We start from the raw sequence: 23,400 nt of genomic DNA on the forward strand, positions 1-23,400 counted from the left end.
TATTAGCCCAAGGAGTGTTTTTTTGTGCAAAGCTAATGCTTGGAATGGATTCAGAATCATGAAAACCTCCTAGTTTGATATGTCACATAAAGCATAATGAAAATGTATCTTGCCTTATATAGGATGTTAATGGTGCCGGAGATTAGCTGGTAACAGACGCACAACTGTTACCATGTGCAAAACATACTCTCTCCCCACGCCTTCGGCCTGGTGGAGACAATTAGTTAGTTATACAAATGAAAATTACAGGCTATGGTTATGGTTGATTTGATAGCCATACATTTTAAGAAGTCCAGTGATCCTTCAGATATCATCTTAAATAACTATTCAGTTGCACCGTAGCGGCCTAATTAATAGCCTCATTCATTTTATTTATTGTTCCTGTTCGCAGACGACTCAGCACTGCTGGTCTCGGACAGGAACAAACTGCAGTTTGAAAAGACCCTCAGCTCTGAACTCGGTAGAATCTGCACCTGGCTTGCTGATAACAAACTATCCTTACACCTGGGAAAAACTGAATCCATTTTCTTCGGATCAAATAGTAATCTCAGCAAGGCTTCTTGTTTAGAGTGGGTGACAACATTATCACACGAAAAGATGAAATTACCTACCTAGGTTCCATCCTGGAGGCCAATCTTTCCGGTGATAAAATGGCCACCAACGTAATCAAAAAAGTCAATCAAAGAACAAGATTCCTTTACAGGATCTCCTCACTGGTCAACAAAAACACCTTGAAGACCTTAACAGGAGCCCTCATACAAGGTTTCTTTGACTATGCAATATGCATCCACCTCTTGGTACCACAGCACCTCAAAGGCCCTTAAAACAAGGCTCCAGACCTCCCAAAACGGTCAGGCTCCTACTTGGCCTCACTCCCCGAACCCACCTCACCCCTGCCCACTTTGACAGGCTGGGATGGCTTAGGGTCGACGACAGAGTACAGCATCTTGCAATGGGTCTGGTCCACAAGATTCGATACACCACTAAGATACCCATGTACCTGTCTAAATACTTCCTTAATGTAAACGAAGTCCACACCCACAACACCAGAGGGAGTGCAACAAACCATGTACAACCCAGATTCGGCACAAACAAGGGACTAAATTATTTTCGCTCCTATGACACCAAAATGTGGAACGCCCTACCAACAGTCATTAAGACATGTGAATCCCTTGACTCCTTCAAAACCGCTCTCAAAGGGCACCTACGGATGGCTGCAATTCGAAACTGGCCTCTGTAAAATCTGAATCCCCCCCCCCCTTTCCCCTCACTGTATATGTATCTTTTCCCCTTTTGCTTCCTATATGATGAATTCCTGTTCTGTTCTGTAACTACATAGAAGTGTCTATTTGTATGTCTCTAAATGTTTTGATGAATTGAACAATGTGGACCCTGTTGTAAACAAGTGTAACGCTTAATTGGGTCGTCCACTCACAGTTAACAGGCTTTGTATTGAGTTTGTGCTTGAAATGTACTGTAATTCTACAAACTGTTAATAAATATTTCAATCAATTGCCTAGCTAGCTCCTCACCTACTTTACCTATATACTGTCACCATATCTACCGGGTAGCATATACCAGATATCCAGCTAAACTATACCTATAGTTCAATTTCTTCTGATTCTAGACTACCATGCAGAAGTTAACCCCCAGACCCCAACCCCTGTCAAATTGCCCAAGTATTCACCTCCAGGTCAGGCTCCCCAAGTATAGCCCAAGTACACTGGATCAAAAGTTGTAGGAAGACGACTTGTTTGTAGTAACAGAGGGAACTTGCATCAGCCACAGAGCTCAGCCACAGCCAGCAGGGGCGGTCTGATTGTGTGATCGGTGTCTCGTCATGTTGCAGAACAGAAAGCACAAGAGTGTGGCGTCAACCACTGGCTGGAGCAGAAAAGGGACCAAATAATGATCATAACCGCGTATGAGATTGAGTAACATGACGTGTTTTTAGTCGCCGTTCACTTTATATTAGATCGATCACCGACGCTGAATGAATCTGGTTTTATAGATGCCTGGGACTCTGGGAGAGAGATTAAAGACGTTCGATGCAGCATCACAACGAACTTCAGGAAACTACTGAGTTTAGCCTACACGTGGAGGGAATACGGCATTGACAGTCATTGATTGTCGTCGCTCAGGGATGTTGTTGTTGTGTGCATTAGATTATTAATGCCGCCTCCTGTAAAACAGTACCTGTTGCATCAAAGGGGGGTGTCGGTCGGTGTACACGTGTTTAGAGTGCAAGGGTCTCTCTGTAAACTCAGCACTGGACTTAGTGGACTTCAACACACGCCGCAGACCAGTCGCACATGAGTTGTGATCTGTTGTAGCCACCACAACTCGGTCCTCTCTGTTTTCCTTAGTTATATGTGTATATCAGAGTTTTATAAACTATTTAATTATTATAGCTAGATCTTTTTTTATTACCCGCCAAAGATGTCGTGCCTGTTACTAGGAGTAATACGAAGGTGAGTACTGTGTACATAATGCAAGTATTATACTGTATGTAAATTATTATATAAGTGGTTGTATCTCTGAAAGGGGGCGTGTTCATTCATTGCATTTACACTGACGGTACATGGTGTACTGTTACTGCGGGCTACTCAGTAGGCCTACTATTTTAATCGTTCTGGCTGAATCTGGCATCGTTTCAGTGTGATGTGATCAGTCAGTGTCGCTGAATAGGCGATATTGTTCAACTGTACGGTCAGGACAAATATTTCAACAGTACAATGGCTATACAGATAAGCTACCTATATTTGCAAACCTATTTCAACTTCAAGATATGGCCATTGGCACTCTTCCTAGATACATATTCTATTCATATGTGTTTAGGACACAGTTATTAGGGCACACACATAACCTTTCTTGTCCACATTGGCAATATTTGATTCATATATTGATTAATATAGATGTAAAGTATTATTAAAGACATTTATTTGGTATGTGTGTCATGTGTGATAGATAACAAGTTGGGAAATGTGTTGAATCTTCTCAGCTGTGTTAGCATACCGGTAACTGTCAAAACTCAAAATCTGACACAGGAGTGGAGCTGTCAATGACACTGACAGGATAGGACAACAGCCACCAATGTGTTGTGTTGTGTTGCTTGTCCTTATTGTATCCTGTATCCAAATCTCTACAATTCCTGTTCTTCACTACTCTCTTCCTACTCCTAGGTTGTGTGGTCCAATCACACAGGGACCGAGGAGTACATACTGTGAGCACTCCCATGTGCGTGCGTGTGTGTGTGTGTGTGTGTGTGTGTGTGTGTGTGTGTGTGTGTGCTTGCCATAGTATGAGAATGCATGTCACAGACCATTTCACAGAGAATGAATCATGTGAAGACTACTTTATATTTATACTTAGATCGTGGTGCTCGCCAAAAATAACGCTGTGACACGGTCGTACAGCATAGATTCGATTTAAGAGCATTACAGATCAGAAAGAAAGTCTAATGTTAATTTGTTTGTGTTTGTCCTGAAGACATTTTGAAGGACATGCCCCATTATAACATGTCCCATGCGTTTCATTGCTCCTAAGGAGCATCCCATGTACTTCCCCTGAATGAATCCCCCCTGCACTCACCACAGCCACGGCATGTCTACTGTCTAGGCCCAATGTAAATCACAGTAGGCTGGCTGTATGCAAGATGTGCATGCAATGTAAGGCTCCACCTACATGCTGTTATGGCTTGCTTCATGTGTGTGCTGTGCTGTAACTAGACTATGCCCTGTGGAACTATTGACCGATGCGGAGTAGTGTGGGTGTGCGTGCTTATGGAGCATGTGGATTGGCCTGCTGATTCAGAGGTGTGTTTGATCGTACTGGGGTGGGGGGTAAAGGAACTGTGCTCAGCTCACCCGGAGCTAAGCGACAGCAGGGGAGGGCGCTTATAAGAACTGTTGCATATATTCCCATGGTTATCTATCTCCTCTCACTATGCATCCAGCCATCCACTCAGCTAGGTGCTCCGTTCTTGATAAGATCCCTGGTTGCGCCCCGTAGTTGGTTACATCTTTGGACTGCCAAAAATGCAAGGAAAAAATGTTTTCTCTTTTGGTTTGTCTTGTTCAAAAATGTTAATAGTACACTACAGAACAATCACAAACTTGTTTCAAAAATAGCTGATCTATAAGTAAAACGCTGTGTCGCATTGTGACGCGACGTGAGATTATAGATTGTCTATTCTTTCATTTCTTTAAGGGCAGTGTGCAGCAGCAAAAAAGATAGCTCAGCAATTTGGCACAGTGCAAGCTTCACCACTATGCTAAATGGAACCATGTTTAACTTGTGTAATTGTTTAACAGACTCGGGGGATGGGGCGAGGAGAGATGAGCACAGGATAGGGGGAGGGAGAGAAAAAAGAGAGGGAGAGAGTTTGCGAAAGAATGAGTGGAACCCTTTGGGCATCAAAGGTCATCAGGGGATGATGAGGTCTTTGAAGGAATGACATAGAATGAGGAACAGTGGAGCTACTCTCTCACTTGTTTGTTTCCCATCTGGGTCTTTTGTCGCACCAGCCAGTGTCTCTACTCCTGTAGGCAAGCAAGGACCATTCTGTGTTTATTGATTCACTTTGAAAATCTGACCTATAATCAGATTTCACTTTCTAATCAGATTAGAGCTTTGACTCTGAGCACTGCACACATGATTATGGTGATTTGTAATGTGATCGAGCACAGGGGCCATGATTCTCTTTGGCGATAAGGAGGGGACTGCCTGTAGTTTGAAGAAAGGCATATTGATCTATTTGTGGTGGAATTATCCTCATATATTTGCGACCCGACTATAGATAAGCGGTTGAAGATGGATGGATGGACATTTATGATCAAATGTCAAAAATGTGTATCGTATATCCGAGGGAAATACATGTTTCCATCGTGACACTTTCGATACACTCTCTGCCTTACGTTGTGTGACCAGTCTTTTCTCTTTGCAGATGAGTAAGGCTGAGCCCGAGGCTACTTAAACCTTAATTTGACCAGAGTCCCCCAGTGGTATTTCCCCCCCTAGGCCACACCAAATCTCTTTGCAGAAAATAGCCGATCTACAAGCTCACAACCCACTGTAGATGTGCTGATATTTAACCATTCACTATAATGATGACATGCCCAAAGTAGGGGTTAAGGAACAGGTTAAAGTTCCATGTTCTATAGTAGTCTGAACCTTGAGGTTGGGTAGATGTTGTTCTTGGCATTTTGCCCTCTCTCCTTGAAGTTACAACTACAAGTTATCTTCTCACTGTGGGCTTATAGGCTTGGCTATAGTATATAGCCTTTGTACTCGCATGCTGACCAAATGTGTGTGCATGCGTGACTTGCGTGTGCCCACTCCGTGCACTTTCACATGATGTACATTGTACAATGACGCCCTCAGTGCTGCCAATTGGGAGCTGCATGTTGGCTCTTTCAACCAACCGCTCAAGTAGAAAAGTGTGATTTATGTTCCTAGTTGTAAATGAACCACCGACTTCTACGTGAAGCGCACGTGTGACTGAAATTATAAAGCAAATTACTAGAATTACACAATTTATTTATCAGTGTCAGCCTGAAAATATGAAGGCTGTAGAAATCAGCACATCTATGTTGTGGAAGGGTTGATGAAGATTCCATCTGAGGTCACCAACAGTAGCAGTGGCCCCCCCCAACACGCATACTCATTCTTGCACCACTATACTTAAACGTTCAACTGATTTCCTTCCATTGACTACATTCATTAAACTCTAACCCCTAAACACCCTAATAAATCCATGACTCCTAACCCTAAAACATCCTCTTGAAAGGTGAGGACCAGCACAGTGTCCTCAATTGATGTTATTTATCTCCTCTTGCTATCCTTGTGAGGACTTAAGGTTCATTAAGTGCATGTATTGTACGTACACACACACACACACACACACACACACACACACACACACACACACACACACACACACACACAGAGTATTTCAGGTTAAGCCAGTCATCACTATGCACTGGTGCCTTTTGTTACTGTTACAGCAAACTATAGGAAGGCAGAGAAAGGGATCACACACACAGGGCTTCTGTTTCAAACAGCGTGCACAACTGAAACCCTCTTCAGTGGCTTGGTGTTGTAAATACTGTGCGCTGTTAACAAACAATAGGCTGGCCATCTCCTCTCCTCTCTCATTATGTGACTGAGCTCATTGCTGAGGTCTCAGGTTGCACCGACTAACCCCAGGGTAAAAACGCAGGCCGGGCAACGGTAGGCATGTCACCGTCCCTGCTGTCATAGGAATGCCCTGCCACCGTAGTTAACAGCATTGGACTTCCAAAAATGCAAGGGAAAAAAAGTGTTTTCTCTTTTGGTTAATTACTGTGAGGTTATGAATGGTTAATGGGGTGGTGAGGTTTTTAATCAGATGGTATGCACGCACTGCACTCCCCCTGTAGATGACCACATGTCTCCACGTTCGGACATGCTAACAGTCCGACAGTCATTAGTCCGACACCCTAACCTAACGCTAACCGCAAGCACGACGCAACACATGTCGGACCAACGCATGTCGGGAGCAACGGGTGATTTACGCATGTCAGACTTTTGGTGTATCGGATAAGTGTGCGCACTCCGTCTCCACCACTACTGTGGGCTCTGTCTGTGGTGCAACTGTAGTCCCGGTATACCGGAAGTGGCATACCTGTTACAGATCAACTTCCCATAGCTTCACTTGATTGGAACTGGAAACAGTTCGAACAGAGTCGAACCCGCAACACGATTTCAGACTGGATTACCAGCCTAGGGGCCCAGACAGCTACGCCAGCCGCCCGGCCGAGACCCGGTTTTGATACCCGACCAGACCTTTTTTTACCACATGGCAGACCCCTGGGAGATCGACCCAGTGCCCATGAAATCATGCCGTGACCGTGACCTTGTGGTCCAAAAGTGCAAGATCTACCAACTAAGCTACATATTTGGCTTATTTTGGCAAATAATATAACCAATCTACAATGTACTTGGCGAAGAGAGGGAGTGGACTTTGTATCATCCCCTGTGGTTTTTTCTGTGGTTAAGAGCAGATTGGAGATGTTAACACTGTTATAATAAAGAATCCCTTGAAAGGAAATAAATCTGACAAGAAAAACTAGGCCTCCAAATGGTAAATGATTTATCCCTCAAGTTGTTCTAGTTGTCAATCTGTTCCAGTCTGTCTGCACGGAAACTGTCTGAGCAGTTTAGCCTGTTCAACCTCATTCACTTAAACCTTATCGTGGCCCCAAATAAAACAAAAAAATGATTTTTATTTGCTAAATTCAACGCCGATAATTTAGCAAACTATGGTTATATTTTTATTTTTATATTTCATTTTATGTTCATTTTCTCCCCAATAGAGGGTATAGTGCGCGTGACATCATCATACCTGGAAGTTATGCGGGAACGCCTACTGAACACTTACTTTCTGGCCTTGACAGCCCATACATCCAAACAGAAAAGTCCTATTTGATTGCATTAAATGACTTTAAACATTAAATTCACTTTGCCACTCAATCTGCCAATCACTTTATGCATACCCTCTATTTAGTCGTTGCCAATTCCCCCCTCATATTTGTATTGGTCCTTGTGGGAGGATGTGTAAACAGTCTCATGTCTAACCAACCACTAGTACAGTGCGTGATGGTGATTGACCCTGCCGGCTTGCTTTCCACTCACGAACATGACCAATTATGGTCAAAACGGTGGCGGACAGATACTTTATGGTTATTATAGTTTAAAGCCCAGTTCACCAAGGGTTCTCGCAACTTGCAACAACTTGCAACCACTCTGACCTGCAACGGGTCAATACAGACTTCTTCAATTTCTTGCAACTGGTTGCAAGAAATGATACTACCAGTAGTTTTGTTGTGTTAAATAGATAGATGGCAGCTAAGACAAAGACAAATATCATTCTGGTATTTTATCTTCCGTTTCCATTTTACTTTGATTTGTTCGGTTGCATGAAATAAGAATAACATTGATGCAATAATTGATGACCATTTCATTATCCCAGATGTATTGCTTGCTGTACTTTAAATTAATTTAACTACCAGTCCAGTACCCAATATTGGTACCCAACACAGACTAAGAAAAACATCCAAACGGACCCTTAAACAGGTCTGACTCTGAGGACAGGAATTGACACCTACATAACGTGTCCCATTTGTACACCCTCAGTTACGGGGGTACTTGAAATGAAAAAAAGTTGCAATCCACTGTCCTAAACAATCCATTCATGTCTCTTGTCTTCTAGGCGGGGTGGTGTTGGGGCCATCGGGGTTCGATCCCTGGCCTCCATCCCCTCGCTGCCCCCGGCCGTTGCCGAGTTTGTTAGGGGGGCGGTGGACGAGTGCAAGCCTGCCAGTGTACACGTGGTGACGGGCACACCAGAAGAATCGGCAAACATCCTGGCTAACCTGGAGAAGGAAGGGATGGTTAAGAGGCTGTCCAAATACGAGAACTGGTAAAACACTGTAATGATGATCAGAATCAAGTTTATTTGTGCTGTACATTTGTATTACAGTTTCTCCGTATTCAGGTTCATTTATTCGTTTGTCCCTGTGGGGCGATTTGGTTTACAGCTAGGCATAACACAGGCAGGTAACATGAAACACAAACACACAGTAAAAAGGCACATAGTACAATAAAACAGGATGGCAGTTCAGGTATCAGTGTAACATAATTCATAACATTTTCAGAACAGTTGTATAAATGGTGACAAGTTACCTCCTCCTCCTATCGGCATTTAGAGCCTGGATAGCTACAGGCACGAAGGAGAACTTATACCTATTGCTTTTGGCAAGAGAAGTATTAAATCCTACTTGTCTTTTTACACCAATTATTAGAGAGCGTGACAAAAAAGAAAAATAACTAGATTATAAAATGGTCTGGGGGTATTCACAATAAACTTGGTTCTAGTACCACTTTGCGCTTTGTGAGACTCACCAGCCACTTATCTCCAATGTGCACATTAATCCATAAGTACCTCATAAGGAGGACACAGACACCAATCGACCTCTCTGTCACGCTCTCACGTCGTGTACACGGAGACGACCACGGCGTGCCAGACGCTGCGCTCTCATAAAACCAGATAAGAAGGAATAATACATAGTCTATTATTAAATGAACTTTCATCCCAGAGGATTATAGATGCATTTACTGTACTCATTATGGGGATCTTTATTACCCGGACACATTTATCTCAGTTTATGGCTGTGGTTGTAGATGAAAGAAAGTCCTCTTTCTGGGACACTCCTGTGTTACAGTAGCACTGCAGATGCTATTCTGATGCTATCTGACACACAGGGACACAGGGAGGCTGGCAGAAGCTTCACCAAAACAGCCGGGACAACGCTCTGCAGACTCACTCCCAATCATCCGCCGTAGTCTGAAAACAGGCCTCTTCAGACTCCACCTTAGCCCACAGCACTTGCCCTAGCCTCGACAACCTTGCAGGCATATGCAAAGGCTAAAATTATGTAATTTAGATATAGCATTCTATAGTGTTTCCTCATAATTGATTGTACAGACATTCTACTGTTAGATGATTATTTGTAATGTATTTGATGTATTACCATGTGTTGTTCTTGCTTACTGTAAATTACTCTGCTAAATGTCCTAAATTGTATTTGTAAATAAGGGCTAATAGGTTATAAAGTTCAACTGGAGCCACAAACCACCAGGAAACATGGATTTCAAATGATCCGGTTTTATTTGCAAGATAATGAATATTGGGTTCACATGATGATTGCCATGATGGTTCTATAAATAAACAAAGAAACTAATAATATCTTTCTATATAAACATTAAATTATGAAGTATGGCCTTTAGATCATATTATACATTTCCTATTGCATATTCAAATAATAATTAGCCACATATCTAGTATAAGAATATAAATCAGAATATCAGTTCAAATCAAATTAATCAATCTTAAATATAACCCACAACATGGAGGTGACTTACATTGAAACTAGTTCAAAGACGCTTAGGCAATCATCGGCATCAAAGATCATGCACACAGCAAACAAGGGTGGCTGTGGTTGGGGATGAAGTGAGCAAATGGGCATCCAGGCCTGCTTTATTGAGAGGAAGTGAGAGGGAGGAAGTGAGGCACTGCCACAAGTACTTCCTGAACCAACTGTGGAGTCTCCTTGTGGAGCGGAGGTGAAATTGATCTTACAGTTTGTGACAAACATGACCTAGTCCTTATTTACAAGGATAACTTCTCTATATTATCCAGCTCTAAAAGACTGAAATGCCATATACAATATACAGATGTCATCCATATAATATATAGTAGTTGTAGTCTCCACTGGGTCTCTATTTTCACTACTTCTGTCTGCTGTCTACTGATTCTCAATGGGCCTTCCTTGTTGACAGCTGGCTGGCGCGCACAGACCCCAAAGACGTGGCTCGAGTGGAGAGCAAGACGGTGATCGTGACCAAGAACCAACGGGACACCATCCCCATCCCCGCCGGAGGAGTCAAGAGCACGCTGGGCAGCTGGATGAGCGAAAGCGACTGGCAGAAGGCTAGAGCGGAGCGTTTCCCCGGCTGCATGGCAGGTGGGGGATTATACAACATCATATCACTACGATAGGCTCTGCACACAGAATAACTCTTCCTACTTCCTTCACAGGTGTTACTTGATGATAATAATTAAGGCTCTGTTCCATTCTGATCAAAAAGAGTCAGGGTGCTGCTATTGTGCATGTCGGCTCACTGGAAACGCTCTGCTACACCATTGGGACATATACAATAATACAGATGTCTTCCATATCAACGAGAGCTAGGATATAGTAGTCTTAGACTTATTTAATACATTTTCTCCATTTGCGAGCTTGATGATCATCACTTATGTATTGTATGACCCTCTGCTCTTTACCCTGTCTGCAGGTCGAACCATGTACGTCATCCCCTTCAGCATGGGTCCTGTGGGGTCTGCACTGTCTAAATATGGTGTCCAGGTAACGTTGCATGAATGTGACTCCCAAATAGCCATACGGTACCTTGTAGCCGTGGCTCCTTTTTTTCCCAGGTGTTGACAAAAACATCAACATCTTAAATAGAAGAATCAATAATAATCTATCCCTATTTTGGGCATGTCATTATAGGCAAAAAGTTTCAAAAAATGTGAAATAAGTCAAAGAAATTGTTTAAAATATTAAGCTCACAACGTTGAGTTGTCAGCTATTTTTGCTACTTTTGCACGACACAAAATATATATTAAAAAGAAAACCATGCGGCTTGACTATTCGATGAATCGAAAAAAGATTCAATGTACTAATCTCTAAGAAAAGAATAGATAGTTGTGGCCCTAATGAAGTGTTCTCCTCCCGGTAGGTGACGGACTCGCCGTACGTGGTGGCCAGTATGGGCATCATGACGCGCATGGGCACCCCCGTCCTCAACAGACTGGCAGAAGGAGAGGAGTTTGTCCGTTGCCAGCACTCCCTTGGAAGCCCCCTGCCACTCAAAGGTATCCCCACCAAGCACTTCACAATTACAGGCCAATTACTGTCATGCACACAATTCATTGAGACCATCGCAATAATCTTTGCATAATCATCACAATCGTTTCCAGTCATCTGTAGACGATGGCAGAAAAGCCACTTATTTTGTACACCCACAACGTGTCCAGATGCGAAAGCTGGTAGCTAACTTTAAGAAAGTATAAAATTGCTAAATGCATGGCCTGTTTAACCATAGTAAGTTATTTGTCATATCTGCCCTGAGCAGTTTTTATACTGGGTCCCCTCCTCTTCAGTGAAATGAGCTGCAATCACACACAGTCTTACTGAACCCCAACTTGCCTCCAGTGGTTGCCACCATTGGTGTGTGAATGTGGGAAGTGAGGACGCTGGTGTTGACTGTTCGCCGCTTCACCTCCCAATGTATGAATGAATGGACCATTGTAAAAGCACTTTGAGTGTAGTGCATAGAAAAGCGCTATGACAATGCAATCCATTATCGTAGCTGATTTTGTATTGACCTGTACTTTTGTTGAACTGTACCCATTCTACAAACTGTTCAATCAATCAATCACAATGTGTCACAACACTTGAAGATTGGATTTTCTTTGCCAAAGGCTCGCCCCAGAATAGTGATGCTAGAGCTCATGTGGTTAATGACAGACCTCTCTCTCCTCCCCAGCTCCCCTGGTCAACTCTTGGCCCTGTAACCCAGAAAAGGTGCTCATCTCCCACCTGCCAGACTCCAGACAGATCGTCTCCTTCGGCAGCGGCTATGGAGGAAACTCTCTTTTGGGGAAGAAATGCTTCGCTCTCCGCATCGCCTCCCGCATCGCCAGGGACGAGGGCTGGCTGGCAGAGCACATGCTGGTGAGAATGAGCTTGATGGAGAGGTTCACTTTGTGAATATTTCTGTGGTTTTCCATTTTCAGAATTTAATCAGTTTCATGGAGATTTAGCTCTTATGCATTCTTCATCTGCTACCACACCCCGTCAGAAATTCCAAAGGGGACGCAATAAAACAAGGACATCTGTACCCACGGGATGCACTACTGTACTCAGCATGTACAGTAAATAATACATACTAGCTTTAGTTATAATAATTTCTTCTTCTGTTTTCTACATGAATATAACCACATTATAACCATATAAAATGAAATGGTAGTTAAATGCTGCAATTTGTAAAAATGACAAAATATGACTTAACGTCGCTGAAGTGGGACTCATCAAATGTCCCTGGGACTCATCTAAAAGACCATCCCTGCATCCCGGGACTCATTACATTGAAAACCTATTTACATCACTGTTACTGCAGAAAGAACAATGATTCTGTGCTTTTGATGTCAGTTCTGATTACAGAGCATTTTGTACTTCTGTAATCAATAGATCTAGGTGAGATTAGTATTACTAATGTGATTTCATTTGCGGCTGGAGAGAGGCTTAAACATTACCTCCTTGGCCTAGGTAATAAATGGCTAAAGTGAAGTGAAACGTCCCTCAGTAATTATTAGGTCTGATAAGATAAAACTTCTGTGCTTCTGAGTGGCGTAAATGTAACACAGAGTCCGGTTTGGCCGGATGTTGCAACAAACACAATTGGAACCTGTCACAGCCCAGGGAGTGTGTTCTTGTCTGACTGTAGTGACATCTGCTGGTTGGTTGGGACGCCCCACCTGTTCAGTTTGGAGTGAATCTAGGGGAGATGATATGAACATACTTGTGCATCACACACAGATGAAAAGAATAGCCTGTGTCAGAGTAAGCATGTGGTTGTCTACACCCTCCCCAGACCAAGAGTGGTGCAGGGGTTTTAGTATTGTCTAGTTTTCAACTAATACCATGGTCATGTTTTTGGGCCACACACCTCACCTCTCTTGCAATTGCTCTTTCTTACACAATTTCCCCTCCCCCTCACCTCTTCATTTCCTCTCCTCTTCCCTTCCCACGGCCACTTTGTCCTCTCTCAGATCCTAGGCATCACCAACCCTCAGGGAGTGAAGCGCTACGTAGCAGCGGCCTTTCCCAGTGCCTGTGGTAAAACCAACCTGGCCATGATGAAACCATCCCTACCGGGTTGGAAGGTTGAATGCGTGGGAGACGACATTGCGTGGATGAAGTTCGACAGCCAGGGTGAGAGGGGAGAGGAACATGTGTACAATCACAAGCATGAATTTAAACAAACACACACAACATGCTGGTCTGGTTGAATTCATCTTCATTTATGTTTTAACAGTACTAGTCCTTACCCGTTCTGAATATATGAATAGCAAATGATGTTCAGTGTGGTGTCGAAACAGTGCGTGTGTTCACGTTAACATGCCCCGTCCGAGTTGTTTTCCCTGTGTGGGTCTGTTACGCGGAAAAGTGTGTCCCAGTATTAATCTGTGTCTGTCCCAACATGCATTTCACTGGTGACCCGGAATAGGACAGACACACAGCGATCAGTGAATTTAGTAATGATGATGATCACTTGTTAAATACAAATTATTTCATTTTAATTATAATTAAAATAATGGGTTTTTTTCACTGAAGTGCAGAATTGCTCATTTGAGGATGGCCCATTCAATCCAGGAAAGCATCTGTGTCATTTTAGCTATAGCATCATACGTTTTTCAGAAAACTGGATTTAGAACGCCTTTTTAATTTAGAATGGGCCTCAGGTCTAAGTGGCTCTCTCTTTATGGCCATTCATTTCTTTGTCACAGGAAAACTGAGGGCCATCAACCCAGAGAATGGTTTCTTCGGCGTTGCCCCGGGTACCTCCGACAAGACCAACCCGTACGCCATGGCCACCATTGCCAAAAACACAGTGTTCACCAACGTTGGCGAAACCAGCGACGGAGGGGTGTGGTGGGAGGGTCTGGACGCCCCCACGGGTGGGGTCACTCTCACAGACTGGCATGGCAAATCATGGAAACCAGGTAAGTTTTAGGCTCTAGACCGGTTCTGTATTATGAAACCTGATGCGCGTTAGGCCAGTGATTCGCAAACCTTTTCACGTCAAGGACCCCTAAATTATTTGGCTGCGGAACCGTGTTGTTAAGTTTCATAATTTTTCCACACGTTTTGCAATTGTCAAAGAGGTCCCTGTAACCCCTGCTTTAGGCTGAGGTATTTTATTTGCTCACAAACTGTCAGTATACAGTGTTTAAAATGTTGTATTTTTGTTGAGCAACATAGTTGTCAATCAAAGAATAAATTAAAAGATTTAACTATTTACTATGGTTTACCACAGGCAACTCTACTCCATGTGCCCACCCCAACTCCCGGTTTTGCACCCCGGCCTCTCAATGCCCCATCGTCGACCCCCTGTGGGAAAGCGAAGCAGGTGTTCCCATCGATGCCATCATCTTTGGTGGCAGGAGACCAGAAGGTGAATTGAAAAATATATATATAATTTTTGTGGAGAGGAGATATCTTCTGAGAGAATTGTACTATGATGGAATGTCATACAAACCTAAAGGAGAGCACACAATCATGTATTGCACACTTGGTATGGAAAATATTGACCTCAAAGCTCTGCTTCACTGTGATTTCAGTTAAGTTCAGTTTATTTCAGTTGAATAACCACACGACTGCGGTCTGTAGAATATGTTTTCGGTACAGCATGGTTGTACGCTCAGTGCAATGACGACATCAGCAAGGTCAAACATGGACAGACGTCAGTATTCACTGTCGCAAGGCAATGTTCACAGGCAATATTGACAAGTTTGACATGGTCCTGGACAGTGTTCAAAGTCCTTGGTTGTTTTTCCCTCAGATTGACTGATTCTGTTCTAGAGAGTAAAATATGTTCTAAAACACACTATAACACCACAAGCCATGATTGAATGATAGAGTGAAGATGTATACATACAACATAGCTAACAAATCTTTATCTTCCAGGAGTCCCTCTGGTGTATGAGACATTTAACTGGCGTCACGGTGTGTTTGTTGGCGCAGCCATGAGGTCAGAGTCCACAGCAGCTGCTGAGCACCAAGGTACACACACTCACACACACACACTTACTTTATGTTCAAACGACTATTAGCAGGGATTGATTTGCAAACAGAAGGGGACATTTTCCTAACCACTTAAACCCTCTTTTTCCTTTTTTGGGCTGGGCTTTCTCCCCAATTTAGTAATTATGCCAATTAATTCCTCTGTGTGTGTGACTGTGTGTGTTGTCACTGCTGTTGTATCCTACTGACTCACCAGCCATTGAGGAATCCTACTCCTCCTGCCCAACACTAGGAGTACCTGCAGTGACAAATAAACACAGGCCAATTGTGTTCGTACAGACGCTCGACAAAGCCGGGATTCGAACCTCCAGCCTCCGTGGTGGTGGGCGGGCACTATACCACTTCACCACCCGGGCGCCTAGTATACTTCTTCATACGACAAATGGCAAAAAATAGTAAAGCAAGCTCACAATGAGTTGCATCGTGACAAGTTGTGAGCTTGTAAATCTGCCTATAGCTATTAAAAAAAACTAAAAAGGATAACATTCCTCACATTTCCACATACATTGTGTCTCTAGATCGGATACTCAGAGCTGTCATACAGTTTGAAACGTTGTACACTCTGGATATTTTGGAAAGGATGATGTTGATCATCTGTGTTATTCACACATCTTAGAAATGGGGTACAATAGTGATTTGTTATTTGGCTTGATCTGTATTCTACCCCCAGCTACAGCTAGGTGAGGGAACACTGACTCAGGCCTGAATAGAGTGCATTGCAATAATCAAATCATGAAGAAATAGGGGCACAATTAAAGGCAATAAAATACATATATTTGTGTAATGATAAATTTCCTTTTTATAAGCATTTATTTTATGATATGGCTTGTCCTTTTCCTCCAGGCAAGTCGATCATGCACGACCCCTTTGCAATGCGCCCGTTCTTCGGCTACAACTTCGGCGACTACCTGGCTCACTGGCTGAGCATGGAGCACCGCAAGGCCCCCACCCAGCTGCCCAAAATCTTCCACGTCAACTGGTTCAGGAAGGACCCCGTCTCGGGCTCCTTCCTCTGGCCAGGCTTCGGCGATAACGCCCGCGTGCTGGAGTGGATCTTCAAGCGCTGCGGCGCCCAGAGCGAGGACGAAGGGGCCAAGAAGAGCATGATCGGCTGGTTGCCACAAGACGGGGCAATCGACTGCTCCGGTCTGAGCAAGGTGGATATGGGCGCCCTGTTCGACCTGCCCAAGCCCTTCTGGCAGAAAGAGACCCAGGAGTTGAGGGCGTACTTCACCCAGCAGGTGGGAGCTGACCTGCCTGCTCCGGTGGAGGCCGAGCTCAGGGCACTGGAAGAGAGGGTACGGGATTAGAACCTGAACCCAAGCGGAGTCTAGTGGGAGCATGTAGAGATGGAGTCATTAATGACACGGGATTAAGCAAGTAGGGGTACAACTGCAACCACTGATAGATAAGTCCGCTTCTACCGCTTATACAATGTTAAAGCCCTCATTCCAGGACTAAAGCCTAAAGTTATGCTTCATTGCACAACGGTGTCCCTTGACAAGAATAACAGTTTTTAGGATTTTAGAATCTGTTTTCAGCGAGCAACAGCACTGCACGGTGAAGCATAAGTTAAATTTAAGATGTGTTTTCACTTTTCTCACTATAACAAATTTGTATCCAACTATCCACAATATATTTTGTCACTTCAAATGGCAGTAGCAGAGCCCTCTGATCTGGGTGGCTCTGACTTATCTTGTGTTTGACGAAGGCCAGAAAGGCCGAAAGGGTAGGGTGGGGTGGGTGGGTCCGGAATCACTTTACATTGATACTGTGTTTGGGGGGTACTAGGGAAGGAATGAATGAACTGTTTTTAAACTCACACTGCTGTTGCACCAAACAGATTTCAAGATTAATTTTAAGATTTATATTAAGCTAAATGATAATTATGCAACATTCCTGTCTTATTCCTAAGCTGCAATGCAAACTGAATGCAGAACACTATATATACTATGGTCAGTAATAATAACACATGACCTGGCATGATGACTAGGGGATCAAAGCACAATCAATGTAGTCCAATAGTGCCTTGCCGACTTTTATTCAGTCTCTAGGCTCCTAATGTTTACAAGAAGTATCCTCAGCCAGGTTCTGATTTTTCATATTTTAAATAACCCTTTGCTCAGCTCCGAGTCTTCTGAAATGCTCCTTGTGTCAAGATGAATTCAGCTTCGTCTACCAATACTGTAAGAACATTTTATCAGTGTTCTGTTCAGTGGAAATACACTAACAATATTTTAGAAGAATCCCATCGTTGTTGATGGTCATGTAATTTTTGTTCTTTCTTTTATTTTGCCACTTTTTATATTGACCTCTGATATAAACACATGATTCCTCATAAAGTTTACACAAGTCATAGGTGAAATGTTGGACCAATAAGACAGACTGACATTACCACGGATAATGTGAATGTCGAGATTTTTATCACAGTGCAATGAATAAATGACCTCCAATTGAGACAGTGTTGGGTCTTCATATTCAGGTTTTAATTAATACAAACGGATGGACACACACACACACACACACTTCTCTCTCGCTCTCTCTAGTGTTAAGAGTTTCTGTACTATTAGAGTATATTCTGATAGCAAGCATTCGTAGTATAGTCAGTCTAGCAATGATTGCTATAGAGCTATTTAAGAAATATTTTAACAAGAAAATCACTACTGAACCTTTCATGCTTACCTATTTGTTATCCGCAATTTCCATTTCCACCATTTCCGCAATTACCATTTCCGCAATTTCCATTTCCGCAATTTCCATTTCCAACTATTAATGGCAGCTGGGTTTCATCATTCAAATAAAATAGAATTCTGTCCGTTTAGCTATAAAATTATGTCAGGGAATAGGGATACACAGTATATGTCTTTCATTTGCATTGCATCTCCCCCCCCCCCCCCCAAGCTTTTATTTTCGTTCGAGTAATAGTACAACTCTAATAGTATTACTTATAATAATGTAATTAAAGATAACTTCATTCAGATTTATTTATTTTTATTTCATTTTCCAGATTCTTTCTTCTTTTTTTAGATTTTCATTGGTGGGCCAGTCATAATGGTCCCGCGGGCCTGATGTGGCCCGCGGGCCTGAGGTTGAGTATCACTGGTATAGAGTATGCACATGCATGATTTTCCCATCAGGACACGCCCCCCTAATCTAGACTGAGTGGCAAAACATTGAGCGCTCGTTGGAAATCACTCAACCGTCCTGCTTGTGAAACAGCCGTCCTGCTTGTGAAACAGGTGGTGGTACACCTGTTTCTAAATGTCACATAATGCAGGAGGTAGCAAAATGTGTTATTGAAAACAAGCACTTCCAAACTCTGACACAGAAAAATAATCAAATGCAGGACATTTCTTGACAGAAAGTAGCTCATAACGTTTCTACGGTGGATTTTTATGAAACAAAAACTTTGCAGATAGAGGATAATTCAAGCTTTTCGTACAGCTGTAATGTTGGTGAGTTTAACATAGTTTAATGCACCATGCATGCTTTAACCTTCAAGCTCTGTTGTTTTTTTCTACATGAATGCCAAATGTGCAATTTAATCGAAAAGATAACCGTAACAGTACAGAGACATTTGCACACAAACAGATCACTTTATAATCAAAATTTAGGGAAATTATACATGAAATCAAAATGGATAATATGGTAATATATATAATAATTTAAAACAAAATATAATACATTCCGGTAATGACAGAAAGGCAACTCTGTTTGTAAAGAAATAAACTAGAAAAGGTGCCCCTCGGGGAAAAGGTCTCCACCAGGATAACAGCATTTGTGATGTTTGAACAAAATGCATGTGTAGGAGTAATATAATGAAGAATCTAACAGATCTGTATTGAACACATGACTATAGAGGTAATGTATACTGTATACCGATTATGAGTAAATAATATAAAGAAACGTGTTTAGCAAAAAATGGCCTCAAGATGGCACTATAACAGGCAGATGTGGAAAATGCAGGGCAAAGGTTTTTCCTTGGCCTCTAGGATACCTCGCCTCACCAGGCTTTCCACCTCGGAGGAAAGCCTCGTCTCTGTTCCAAAAGTGCCGTGTGAACCGGTCTGGAGCGGATGATATCGTTACGTCATGTTGTAGTGTTGATTTGTAGTCATCAGGCAGGAACGATCAAACGGAATTTCCTTTTCCCTCAAACCGGAAGAATAACAATAAAAGCTCTCGTAGCCTGTAGGTTTTATTGAGAAAAATCGGTTTGAGGGAAAAGGAAGTTCCGGAAGATTGATGACTACAAAACAATACTACAACATGACGTAGCGATATCATCCGCTCCCGACCGGTTCATGAATCCGAAATGGAATGGTGCCCAGGCTAGCCTCTAGTCTAGGGAGTGTGCATACAAAGTTGTACGGAAATGGAGAGAGAGATGGGGGTGACATGCAGTAAAGGCCATCGGGATCGGTTATAGGTGAAAACATGAATTGGCCTGTTATAGCGCCACCATGAGGCTGATTTGATTTGTTTTAAGTGGCATTTCTTCCTCTGCCTAGTGGGAATGTGCGACGTGCGTGCATAATTTCATGCTGTGTTCATGATTTGAGCCAATGGGGATGGAATATGGGAAAGCGGATCACATGACTATAGAGATAGTGTATACCAATTTGCGCGATGTATGGATAAAATGTGTAATGTAAAGAAAAATGGTAGCGAAATAACAGGCCATTGTGGAAAGATCGGGGCAGAGGTTCGTCGTTGGCATCCAGTGTTCACAGTTTGGCATCGACCGGGCCAACGGTGCCAGAGATTAGCTGGTAACAGACGGACGGACATACGGACGGAGTGCAAAACATAATCTCCCCATGCCTTCGGCTGGTGGAGACAATAAAAAAACAAAACATACATTCCCAAAACAGGGACAGCAAGTCAGTGCTTCTTCACTTGGGCATATAAATCATCATCTCGCTCGTTACCTGTCTCTGTGACATTAGAGCTAGTGTGCACAAGCTGTCCTGCTTTGACCTCTGCGTACTCCGTATTCGGTTCTGGTTCCGTGACCCGCTCTGACCCGCTCCTGTAGATCTGCAGCTTGGAGAAGTCGATCTCGCCATAGTGGATATCCTCGTCCCCGACCCCAACCAGCTCACTCTGCTGAATACGTGAAGAGTAAAAGCAGTGAGTGACATTATGTGCTCAAAAATGTTCATGTCATGTATTCCAGTGATTCTCAACCCACAGGTGGGCTGTGAGGATACTGCAAGTGGACCGCCAAATAATTGGCAAAATACTAAGATTTTAATGATAATGTAACATGAATATGTTAAAAATATATACCGGTATGTAAAAATGTCATGGTATTTCTTTTTTAGCAACTACAATCCGATCTTCAGTTTACAGTCACACAGCTTTTATAAAGCACTTTATTTATATAAATGCTCTATGAATAGTTTATTATTATTCAGATTATTGTTATTTCCCATGGAAAGAATAGCCACAGGAAAGTCAGATTTGTGTCAAAAGTATATAAAACTGTATTATCTTTCTAACCTGTGTCTGTCGAGGTACAGCTGAACGTCTGCTGCCACCTGAAAGACATTAATTTGCCATTAAAAACATTTGGGATTAAAGAGTGGACAGAAAGAGAGGGCACGAGTTGAAATGTTGTTCTGTAATCTTAAAACTTGTGTGATCAAGAGGCTCCCTATAGAACCAGCTAGGATCCAATCTGGTCAGAGCCTCTTCTCCTATCAGTGCCTCCCTGCAATGTTTAGCCACAGGGTAAATGTATACAAGATTTTTTACAAACCCTGGAATGGACATTGGGTATAATAAACGTACCGTATGTGGACATTCCATTTTAAATATGTAGTCTGAGCCTATCATACCATGTTACACACTTACCAAATGAAGACGACCAGGCAGATGGTTAAAGTAAGCCCAGTGATCGCTCCAATAATAGCTTGAGATGATACCGGATAATCAGGCTGAGGGTTTTCTGAAAAATGAGTAGCAAAGAGTCATTCTTTATAAATTGCAGAATGGGCAGACATGGAAAGAAAAAAATTCCTGAGACCAGAACATGCCAAATCCGTACCTTTAACCCGTCTCCTACATTTACTACTAACAACATGGCAATCTTTGTATATTTTAAACAGTATATAATGTAGCTCAGGTTAAAAGTAGGGCTCCGCTGTACATGCTGTATCCAACAACCTGAATCTCATCCACCATTCCACATAGAATACTTGTGGGTTTTACCTTCAATCCGCAGATGAATCTCTGATGAAGCCTGAGTTCCGAGACCATTCCTGGCCTCACAGTAATAAGCTCCACCGTCGGCCGCAGAGCTCACGTTGAAGCTGTAGAATTCTCCAACAGACACATTGGTGGGTCCGTGTTGGCTGGCCTTGAACCAGATGAAACTGTGGACAGCTGGTTTGGCTGTGCTGATGCAGGTCAAGTTCACGCAGCTACCTACTGACACCAAATCAGCAGGACTGATGGAGGCTGAGGTCCACCTGGGGGGGTCTGTGTGGAAGATTTGAGAGGAATTCTAGGTCAAATAAATGGCATTTTCATCTGATTCTGTGTGGGGAGATTAATGAGAGCAGATAGAAGAAATAGTCGCTATTTCCATGAGCAAATGTATCTTCCACACAACAAGAATATGATAGCGTGGTTATAGGATTAACATTATCAAGCATTTACGCGTTGAGAGAAAGAAAACATCTTACATGAAACATCAAGACGCAGCAGCGTCTTATTTGTTGTTTTGAACTTGAAGTTGTTCACAGGGTAGTGAACTGAACAGCTGACATTCACGCCATCGTGCTCTGCTGCGAGTGTGAGCGTCATCTGTGATCTGACTGTAACGGTCCGATCTGCATTTTCCTCCGACTGTGTGTGCCTGTCGGCATCCCGTGACGAGGGGTTCCACTTCAGGACAGGCGGGGATGTGGGACATGGAGCGATGGCTGAACAGGTGAAGGTAGCAATGTCACCTTCCTTCACCTGCGCACTTGAGATGTTGATGCTCGTGTTGGGGGATGGAGGAAGCTCTGTGGAAAGTTTAAAAAAAAAAAAACTTTAAAACGGATATTTCACTTTCAAACATGTTTCGAAACTTAACACTCTGGACAGTGTTGTGACATCGAGGAACTCCACTGAAACAGTTTGGGGTTAATGAAGGAGTTCACTTTTTCTTATCAATTGTTTTTCTTATGCATATTTCTGAAAACAAATTTAAATTGTCCGGTGTTGTTATGCCATTGTACAAAATTGTAATAAGAAAAGAAATAAGAAAAAAACCTCTTACCATCAACCGTTATCTCAATAGGATCATCAATTGCTGTTGCTTTGTACGGGCTATTCTCCACTCTGAAGTAGTAACTCGCTGCATGGTCAGTGGTCAAATTGTAAAAGACAGTGGTGCAGTCCTTCTTGCGGAGGTCTCCAGTGATCTCCCCTTGGTAGAGATTGACCGTTTGACTACTGTTGAAGATCACAATCTCCGGACGCCCGGCGAACGCATGAGCATCCTTCATCCATACTCTAAAGGTCTCTGCTTTCTTCAACGACACTTCTTCTCTGGTGCTGAAGTTACATGGAATTTGGACACATGAGCCACTTAGAGCTCTCATCGTCTTTGGCGTTGTGATGAATAGGCGTTGAGATGAGATGAGACGTATACCTGGAGGGGGAAATTCAGTGGCAGAATAAAATATGTAAAATATGTTAGTGATGTGTAAAATAATAATGTCTTAAAAACAGGTAACATAATTTTAAAGAAAATGAAAAGCTCAGAACAAGGAGTCTGGAAATATGTACCACAATACTGCTAATAATATATATATACAGATCGTATTGTTGAGATTATATTGATTATAAACACAATGCTGATATTTCATATTACTAGGAGTGACCCTGAGGACCAGGGTTAGTTGAAACATTAGTATTCTGCTGCAAGGAT

The 23,400-nt window shown here is 42.8% G+C and overlaps 2 protein-coding genes across 2 annotated transcripts; one reads left to right on the plus strand and one right to left on the minus strand.

The window, feature by feature from the left end:
* Positions 1-1,869: 1,869 nt before the first annotated feature.
* Positions 1,870-17,198, plus strand: pck2 (phosphoenolpyruvate carboxykinase 2 (mitochondrial)). Its single transcript, XM_080794201.1, has 11 exons — positions 1,870-2,471; positions 8,252-8,461; positions 10,381-10,565; positions 10,897-10,967; positions 11,344-11,479; positions 12,154-12,341; positions 13,439-13,601; positions 14,177-14,392; positions 14,707-14,844; positions 15,357-15,452; positions 16,317-17,198. Exons 1-11 carry the CDS (start codon positions 2,440-2,442, stop codon positions 16,781-16,783), a joined length of 1,902 nt encoding a protein of 633 aa, XP_080650327.1. The 5' UTR covers positions 1,870-2,439; the 3' UTR covers positions 16,784-17,198.
* A 3,159-nt stretch (positions 17,199-20,357) lies between these two features.
* On the minus strand, positions 20,358-23,071 carry LOC308335984 (sialic acid-binding Ig-like lectin 13; the record flags this gene model as incomplete). Its single annotated transcript, XM_080793223.1, has 6 exons — positions 20,358-20,582; positions 20,664-20,685; positions 21,333-21,426; positions 21,690-21,959; positions 22,166-22,489; positions 22,747-23,071. 6 exons carry the CDS (start codon positions 23,069-23,071, stop codon positions 20,358-20,360), a joined length of 1,260 nt encoding a protein of 419 aa, XP_080649349.1.
* Positions 23,072-23,400: the final 329 nt, after the last annotated feature.

The sequence above is a fragment of the Protomyctophum bolini genome, assembly GCF_963924005.1.
Source record: "Protomyctophum bolini genome assembly, chromosome: 21".
NCBI lineage: Eukaryota > Metazoa > Chordata > Actinopteri > Myctophiformes > Myctophidae > Protomyctophum > Protomyctophum bolini.